The sequence below is a fragment of the Pteropus alecto genome, unplaced genomic scaffold (genome assembly GCF_000325575.1).
Source record: "Pteropus alecto unplaced genomic scaffold, ASM32557v1 scaffold137, whole genome shotgun sequence".
Lineage (NCBI taxonomy): Eukaryota > Metazoa > Chordata > Mammalia > Chiroptera > Pteropodidae > Pteropus > Pteropus alecto.
The window spans coordinates 4212091-4221348 of NW_006440135.1; the positions used below are offsets into that span (position 1 = coordinate 4212091).

Sequence of the window (9258 nt, forward strand, 5' to 3'; positions counted from 1 at the left end):
CGGCCCTGCGGCATGGGCGCGCTGCGGCTCACGGGCCCAGACGCACGCTGCTGTCCTCTCCCCGTGCAGCTGCTTTTCGATTTCCTGGCCTTCAAGAACGACATCAGTTTCTGGAAGAAGAAGAAGAGCATGATTGGAATGTCCACCAAAGCAGGTAGACGCCCTCGGCTCCTGGAGCCCTCCCGGGCGCGCGCTCAGCTCGACAAAGACGGGCAGAGCGTGCGTGTAGAACCTGAAGCTCTGACCCTGACGAGCGCTAGTAGCTGCGAACCCGCCCCGCCCCGGCGGGGCCCGCGGCCTCGTGGGTAGTCACTGGGGGACTGTCTCTGGATCTCGGTTAAAGTCGTGAGAGCTTGTGACCGCAGAGGCCACACAGCCAGGGCCTGCTCAGCGACCACACGCATGCTGGCCCTCAGTGCCCGTCTGTCCGCTCGCCAGGCGCGTGCCTCGTGTGGACAGACAGGTCCTCTTCTGTGGCAGTGACACGCTCGTGGGGGGCTCTGGGGTGCTTGGGCGCCCCGTCCCCATGTTATTCGCGTCTCAGTCTTCTGTCCTTTGGTTTTCTGAGATGACGCCCCGTTACTGCTGAGCCCTCCTGCCCCTGCCCCGCCTTCTCTGGGAGGGGAGGGGAGTGGGCAGCGCTGGCTGCGGTCCCGAGGCTACGCCCACGGACGACAGCCTGGCGTCCTTGCCCCAGCGAGCGCCCAGGCAGAGCTGGCCCTGAGGCCGCAGGGCGGTCCAGCTGGCTCCGCGCCTCCCACCGCGGCTGCAGAGGGGAGACATGCTGGCGTGGGGATGGCAGAGTGTGCCCGACAGGGACGGCGAGTCCCGTCCTTGTCAGCACATGCGCTGTGCGTTTGCACGTCTCCCCGAGTAGCATGCTCACCTCGCCCAGCAGAGGTGGCCTTCGGGTCTGTTCTGGAGCCTTCCACAGTCCTTTTAGCCCATCGTTCTCAGCTACGTGTAGCCCAGAGTCCACTGTTAGGCCACAGAGGGGGAGGGATTGCAGATCTCTGTGTGCAGAGCAGGGCGAGTTGGGGGCTGTCCATGTTTGGGGGGTGAGCAGGGCAGGGGTGGGGTGGGCTGAACACTGCAGGCGGTGGCCCCGTCAGCATGCCTCCTCTGTCCCCAGTGCTCTGGCGCTGCTTCAGCACGGTGGTCATTTTCCTGTTCCTGCTGGACGAGCAGACGAGCCTTCTGGTGCTGGTCCCGGCAGGCGTGGGGGCCGCCATTGAGGTGAGCTGTGGTCTGAGCTGCCACATGCGGTGGTCCTTTGGCCTGAGTGCTCAGGACAGTCGGTGCCAAGGAATGACACCGGCCACTGCCACGGGCCGGCAGGGGCGCAGCTGCAGCAAGTCCTCAGCCAGAGCAGGAGCCCGGAAAGTGACCTCTGGTGGCCCTGCAGTTCTTATGGAAGGGCACTGGGTCATCGCACCCATCACAACGTGTGCTGACATGCACCCTGACGCCGCGTGCAGGTTGGGGTGTAGGAGTCGGGGAGGTGGCCTGCACAGTGGCGCCCCACAGTGCGCGCACCATCTGGCTAGCGTGCGCGGTCCATGCCATGAGGGAGGGCCGCCAGCCACAGCGGGGAGACCAGAGACCGCCCCCCAAGGTTGTGCTCGCCCTGCCCCCGTGAAGCAACTAGGGGAGGCATGGGGGGGCGGTGGGAGTGCCCAGGGATTTTGGAGGCCGGCAGGGGCGGGAAGGGGACTCGGCCCAGAGCAGGACGCCGGGCTGAGGGCCGCTCGTTGCTGTGAGAGGAGGCGGTGGCGTCTGCGTCCACGTGGGGCCAGTCGCAGGGCCTGTGCCGGAGCCATAAGGGGCAGCCGGGAACCAGCGGGCAGCTGGGCCGGGCAGCGCGCCCCGAGCAGGTGGGGTTCCTTGCTGTTGAAACCTCAGGTGTCACTTCTGTTTCTTCAGCTGTGGAAAGTGAAAAAGGCTCTCAAGATGAGTGTCGTCTGGAGAGGCCTGAGGCCCGAGTGTCAGGTGAGTCTCTGCCGAGCCCCCGGGCAGTGCCCCCTCCCCCCCCGTCGGGCCCCACGTGCTCCACGTCCCGTCGCAGGCCCCAGCACGTGTGCCGGCACTCTGTGGCTGCACCCGATGCAGTGTGGAAGCCTATGGAGCAAGTGGCTGTCGTTGATGACATCACTGCTGTTCGGCACATGGGACAGCGCCCTCGTGGTCACACTAGTTCTGGGCTCGCACGGGGACCCAGGTCACAGACTCAGCGGTGTCTGCACCGAAGGCAGGCGACCCTGTCCCGGCCGAAGGGACGCGGTCCAATGGGCTTCTGCGGTAGCCGCCCAAATGCCAGCCACGGCCTGGACGCGTCCGGCTCCTGGAGCTTCCTGTGCAGGTTGGGGCTGGCGGGGAGCGGCGTGTGTGGTGCCAGGCATGGAGCTCGCTCAGCTCTGCAGCAGGCTTCAGCTGGGGGACCCTCAGGGCACAGGACGCTCCCGTTGTCCCGGTGGGTCAAGGACAGGAGCTCGGCCTATGGGGCTCAGCGCTGTTTCCAAAGCCGCCCGCGGACCCTGCCTTGCTGGTGGGAGCAGCGGCCGAGCGTCCTGGTGCCAAGCGGGAGTTTCACTGTGAAAGGCCATGGGGCGGGGGGTGCGTGCGCAGGCCTCAGCGTGAGCTCCATCTAGGTCCGGGTACAGAGGAACACGGTCCCCCGCCCCTTGGGTGGAGGGCAGGGTCGTGCCCGGACGCTTGCCCGCATCTGCTACTGATGCGGCTCTTTGGCTTTTACTACAGTTCGGCACCTGCAGCGAGTCGGAGAGGAAGACGGAGGAGTACGACACTCAGGTGGGCGGCAGCGCGTCTGGCAGACAGGCCGCTGAGTACCCGAAGACGGTCGCTGCGGGAGGCTGTCTCCTTGGAGGCGGGGCCATGTCCCGAGCAGACTGCGACGGGGGCGTAGGGCGGGGGCTCCTGGATGTATCTCCCGCACGGCGGTCAGGCGTCTCCGTTTTCATGAGCAGACCTGTCCCCGTGGGGCCTGCTGTGGTCACTGCGAGTGAGCTCTCGCAGGCCCGTGTGGCCCCATGGGGAGGCCCGCGTGTCCAGCCACAGCCCTTAGTGCCCTCACCCGCACTCCTTGGGGACTGGGTGGGGAGGGGAGGGCATAGCTTTTTGCCTTGACAGACATCAGCTTGCATCCTAATTTTTACTGGGGTCATGATAAAGTTCAAGTGGGAATACACACGGGCACAACGGTGCGACGTAGACAGCAGTTCGCACCCGTGACCGGGGAGAGCCACTTCCGACTCCTTCCCGCCCCGCGTGTGCTCTGCTCTGTTGAGTTCTGGGCGAGCCGGGTCGGACCAGCTGCTGTTGGCATCACAGCCCACGTCAGCCTGCCCCTGGGTGCCGTGCGTCCTGTGGGTTTGATGGCCCACGCTGTGTCCTCCGTGACAGCTGCCCACACGTGCTGGTTTCCTGCCCGCTCGTTTGCTTCCTGTTCAAGGCGGGAGGCAGGGCTCTAAGGCAGCACTCTGCGCCCGCAGGCCATGAAATACTTGTCCTACCTGCTCTACCCGCTGTGCGTTGGGGGCGCTGTCTACTCGCTGCTGAATGTGAAGTACAAGAGGTACAGCACCCCACCACCCTGTCACCTGCTAAGCCTTGGGTCTCCATCTTCTCTGCAGTGACAGCCGGGGCCCAGCCAGTCTGGGGTTGGGAACGCTGGTGGGAGCACCCCGGCATGGGAGACCCCACTGCAGTAGGGCCAGGCGCCCGGCCGTGTGCCTTTGCCCTTTTTCTGGAGCCGTGGGCACGTAGAGGTCTGGCTCCCGCAGCACCATACCCAGGGCGAGTGTGGGCGAGTTACCTGGGACACACAGTGGGTGGCCTCTCCTGGGGCTGTGGAGAGGGGCGGGGCATGCGAGCTGCATGGCAGCGGCTGCCGGTGACTGGCGGCTCTGAAGGACTCTCAGCGCGGTCTCCGCCCCCGTGGCGAGCCTGGTCCACGGAAGCAGGTGGCAGGTGGCATGAGGGGCCACCCGGGCCTCTAGTTCACAGACACTGTGCCTTGGGCAGGCACCTGGGAGAGCTGGGGTTCTCAGGGCTCCCACGGAGGAGTCACCATCGTCAGTATGACAGGTGCTAGCCGACGGGGATGTCGTGCCCCTCGGTGACAGCTCTGTCTCCCTTTCCAGTTGGTACTCCTGGCTGATCAACAGCTTTGTCAACGGTGAGTCCTGCATTTTCCTCTTTGGGTGACAGCCAGACCTGGGGTGACTGAAGAAAAGGCTGCTCCGAAGTCACTGTTTGGAGCCGCCCAGCCACGTGACCCAAACCCCCGGGCTGTCCGGTGCGGGGCGGTGCGTGCCTGCTCTCTAGCCCGTCTGTCCCCGCAGGGGTGTACGCCTTCGGCTTCCTCTTCATGCTGCCCCAGCTGTTCGTCAACTACAAGGTAAGGCGCGTCCCCAGGGGCGGTGGCCTGGGCGCTCTGTGGCCTGCTCCCAACCCGCACCGTGTCTCATCTCCAGATGAAGTCGGTGGCACACCTGCCCTGGAAGGCCTTCACCTACAAGGTCAGTGCTCTGCTTGTGAGCGCTGCGCAGTGCAGGGGCCGCGTTTCGGTCACTTGTTGGGGTGTTGGGGTGGCTCCCATGGCCCCCCACCTGGGTCAGGCTGCCCTGAGGTTCATGTCACCATGTCATGGCCCGTTCAGAGCCACCACCTGCTCCTTTTCTGTTCTCTGTGGTCACTCTGAGAGGCACGTCTGCTGTGAAGAGCTTTGCTGACTTGGGCCTGAGTGCACGGGGTCCGGGCAGTTGGCTGGGCGTCCCCAGGTGACCCCCAATGGCTGGTTCCTATCCCTGTCCCCGTCCCCCAGGCCTTCAACACCTTCATCGATGACGTCTTCGCCTTCATCATCACCATGCCCACCTCCCACCGCCTGGCGTGCTTCAGGGACGACGTGGTGTTCTTGGTCTACCTGTACCAGCGGTGGTGAGTCCCACCCCGGCCACACCGGGCCGTCTTGGGGGCAGGGGTGGTTCGCGGTGGCCGCATGTCATGGTGGCAGGCATGGCGGGGGCCGTCGCGGCGGTTGGCACCCAGGTGCAGTGGCGCTGCTCTGCTTGCGTGTCCGGGCCAGCCTCTGCGGGCAGGAGAGCTCGCGCCCGGCCCCCGCCTCCGCACAGCGGTCACTTTCTGGGCAGCCTTGAGCTTGGGGCTCTGGTATGACCCGGCCCTAGCAGCGGGAGGGCGGGTCGGACCCCAGTGTGCAGGGTCGCGGGCTTGGACGACGTGGTGCTCCGTCACGGGACGGGGCGCATGCCGTTGCAGGCTCTACCCCGTGGACAGGAGCCGGGTGAACGAGTACGGGGAGTCCTACGAGGAGCGGCCCCAGCAGAAGCCCCGTGCAGACTGAGCCCGCTGGGTGCCCGGAGTCAGCTGGCCAAGTACTTGGGACACTTTTGGGAGCTCCCCGGGCACCCCGCCTCCGCATTGCCAAAACCTCTGAGCGTGCCGCGTGTGCCCCCAAGCCCCTCCGTGGTGTGGGGAGGGTGGGCAGCACCACGCCGCCCCAGCCTGTGGACGTCACCTTGGCGCTGAGGTCCCCTGTGGTGCGTGTCACCGCAGTGCCCCCACTGCAGAGGGGAGGTGTGGCTTCCACCTCAGCGTGCACATCAGATGCCTCTGCTCCGTGCTGTGTGGACTCTGGGATCAAATGGCTTTTTTTGTTTGTTTAAATACTTGACTATTTTAAAGCTTAATGGATGTACGTTTGTATTTTAAAATAAACTTCTCTGGCTGTAACATTTTCTTGGCCCGGAGCAACACGGAGTGCGTTTCAGACACGCTGTTTGCCCCATCCCATGGTGAACACGTGAGTGGGTTTACATATGTTTGCTAAGGGAACAAACGTAGCGCCTGTCCCTAGCCGCCGCGTTGTGGGTGTCCCTGGGATTCCCGTCTGGTGTGATGACGCCTCACGGCCTGACTAGTCATGTCGGTTGTGTTTTCATTAAAAGCCTTGGGTTAGCACGGGGATGAGGCGGGCGGCCCCACAGCCAGCCTCCGCAGCGTCACCTGCATGGGAGGCGCTTCGGGAGGGTCAGGCGGCCCCAGAGCTGGTCTCTGCGCCTCTGCCTCCGCATACTGTGTTTTTTGGGGGGCGGGGTGGCCTGCTCTGCGAGCACTGGCTGACGTCATCTACTTCACACCCTCACATGTGAAGCCTGAAGCACCCGTCTGCTGCTCCCTGTCCTCTGTCCTCATCAAGGTGTCAGGAGGACGTGCTCACTGTGCCGCCCGCCCCTCGTCCTCTGACAGGCTGCATGGGGCCTTCACGGTGCACTGCCCGATAGGCCGGGCCTGGCGTGTGGGACGTGGGCTCTCTGGACCATCCCTTGGAACCCCCAAGGGCCCGCGGTCAGCTCTTACCATTTTGCTTAGTTTGTCTCTGATCTGAATTTTCGGATTCATTGGTGCGAAGTGGTTTCTGCTGTGTCGTCTTGCGTCGTGTGTCTGTGGCAGTGCCTGCTTCCCCTCCAGTTAGTCCCCTCGGGCTGCCGCGACAAGGTACCACAGACCAGGTTCCTTAACTAAAAAGACGCCACGCCACGTGTGGGTGAGGGGGAGGCATGCCTGGGACGCACACTTCGCTGGTGGACGCACGTGTGAACTGGCTGGGTCCTTCTAGAAAACTGCCGACTCAAATCAGACATTCACTGGGTCCCAGTCTTGGAGGCCGGAGGTGGATATCAAGGTGTCAGCCAGCAGGCCCCTTCTGAGGGATTGGGGGGCCCGCTCTGTGCCCCGTCTTTGACTGTGGGTGGCTGTCATCGCTGGCACTCTCCCTGCCGACGTGTCTGTGTCCAAATCACCCATTTTTATAGGGACACGGCCATGCTGGATTAGGGCCCACCCTAGTGACCTCATCGTAGGTGGCTCATAAAGCGAACCCCAGGGCCCTCGATCACGGGTCCGAGAGGTTGGGGCTCCCGCACTTCAGCTCGTAAGAGCCCCGCACTAGTGGCTTGTGCTTTCGTTGATGTTTTTTCTCTCGATCTCTGCTCAGATCGTTACTTTTTTTTTTTTACATTTATCGGGCCTGTTTTGATATTTTTCCTGCTTTCGGAGACAGTTATTTAGAAGACCCACAGGAGGCCGGCCTCGGTGCTCTGGTCCCACCGACGAAGCTTAGACACAAGACCCAAAAGGGTCAAGCCACTGCGAAGGACTTGAAGCGTTTCCCAGTAGAAAGCTAAAAAATATTTATAGGAACACGAAGATGTCCTTTGAAAGGAAAGCTACTGAGAAAAATAGAGAACAGAGTGTCACTGGGCTGGGAGAGAACTTCCGGTGGCCGACGTGAGCGGAGCCCCCGAGGGACAGAAGAGGCAGGGGAGACGCACATTACGTGTCACCCTTCATTTAACCACACATAAAACCACAGATTCGAGGAGCTTACCAAAGGCCAAACACAAGAAACAGGAAGAAAATTCCAACGTGCATCATCAAACTGCTGAAAAGCGGGAACAGAAAAAATCTTTAAGAGCGACCCAAGAGAAAACGTGCGTGACGTGCAAAGGACGAAGGGAATGATGCGGATTCCTTGTGGGAAGCGGTGCAAGCCGCAAGGTCGCTTCCACACCCTGAAAGGAGACAGACCTGCCAACAGGATTCTGGACCCAGCAAAACACATCTCAAATGTATTTTACAACTCGCCTTTACGGACACGCATGGGCTGGAAGAACTGTGCCAAGTGTCCTTGCGGCAGCCGATGGCACCAGACAGAAGCCTGACCCACACGTAGGGACGAGGCCCAGCAGGCCTTGTTACCACGTGGATCACCGTAGCGACTGTCTTCTCATTACTTAAGTTATTTTAAACGTGACGGACCCCCTAAAACTAAAATAGTAGCCATGTTTCGAGGGGTTCGTGAGGTGCAGAAATGAAATGTCCATAGCGGCAGCACAGATGCAGGCAGAGCCGTGGCGGTAACCGTCGTCGGGGCCTCCTGCTGCACGCGAGACGGCGAAGTGACACAGGCGTACTGGGGTCGGCCAGAGACGTGCGCCGTGAACCCTGTGGCGACCTCTAAAATGACACCTACAGCTGTGGAGCCACGAAGAAAACTGAATCATGAAAACACTCGTAAGAGAAGGCAGAAGAAAGAACAGACGGGAAAAACAGAAAAGCAACAGCAACGTAGATTCAAACCAAGGCTCATCATTAATTATATTAAATGTAAGTGGTTTAAACCCACCAATGAAAAGGCAGAGATTGCCAGACTGAATGGAAAAGCAAGGCCAGTGAAGTGCTGCTTGTAAGAAGCCCACCCGAAATATAAGGGCACAGACAGGTTAAAGATAAAACATTGACCAAAGAGTCACCATGTTATTAGCATTCACACAAAGGAAACTGACTGACTGTATCAGCATCAGAAAAAGTAGATTTCAGAGTGAAAATACTACCAGGAAATTAGTCTTCATAAAAGTAAAGGCCAGTTCATCAAAAGTCCGTAGCAGTCATAAATCTCTATGTGCCCAATAACAGAGCTTCAAAACATCCTAAACGAAAATTGTTAGAGACGCAAAGAGAAATGGCAGAGTCCACCACAACAGGGAGCTTCAGCAGCTCTCGAGAATCGACAGAGTAAGTGTCAGAAAGAGGCCGACCTCGTGGCGTGTGTCTCGACACCCCACCCACTTCCGAAGGGCATGTGTCCATCTCAAGAGCCCCCTGAACACTTCCCCGGGGAGACGCCCCTCTGGGCCGTAGGACGAGCCTGCACGAATTCAACGTTATTCGGGTCATGCAAATCGTGTTCTCTGGCCCCCCTGGAACTAAAGGAGAAACCAGTAGCAGAAAAACCTCTGGGGAAATCTCCAAACATTGAAGTTAAGTATCACATTCCAAAATAATCCCCTAGATCAAAGGAGAAATCGAAAGGGAAATTACAAAATATTTTGAACGAAATGAAAACGACCCCTGGGGGCCAGCAGAGGGCCGGAGGCAGACGGTTCTCTGCCTCGCCTACTGTCCCGGGCAGAATGACGTCCCCAAGATGCCACGTCCCGGTCCCAGAACCTTGCCCAGCATGAGGGACTTTTGAAGGTGGGGTCCTGTGAAGGATCCTGGGCTGCAGAGGCGGCCCGTGTGAGGGGGGCTGAGGCTCGGGGTCGGGAGGAGGTGTGGGCGGCCTGTATGAGAAGGGTCGGGTCGGGGTCGGGGTCAGGAGGCGCTGTGGGCGGCCTGTGTGATGGGGGCCGGGGTCAGGGCGGGAGGAGGTGTGGG

At 61.0% G+C, this 9258-nt stretch overlaps 1 protein-coding gene across 1 annotated transcript in view; it reads left to right on the plus strand.

Annotated features, from left to right (window-relative positions):
- Positions 1-5789, plus strand: part of CLPTM1L (CLPTM1 like) — a 13261-nt gene extending 7472 nt beyond the window's left edge. The window contains exons 8-17 of the mRNA XM_006917147.3: positions 70-154; positions 1133-1236; positions 1924-1989; positions 2758-2808; positions 3510-3592; positions 4161-4195; positions 4362-4417; positions 4494-4538; positions 4844-4959; positions 5299-5789. Coding sequence (XP_006917209.1) covers positions 70-154; positions 1133-1236; positions 1924-1989; positions 2758-2808; positions 3510-3592; positions 4161-4195; positions 4362-4417; positions 4494-4538; positions 4844-4959; positions 5299-5383 — 726 coding nt within the window. The 3' untranslated portion in view covers positions 5384-5789. The remainder of the gene's footprint in view (positions 1-69; positions 155-1132; positions 1237-1923; positions 1990-2757; positions 2809-3509; positions 3593-4160; positions 4196-4361; positions 4418-4493; positions 4539-4843; positions 4960-5298) is intronic.
- The last annotated feature ends 3469 nt before the right edge of the window (positions 5790-9258 follow it).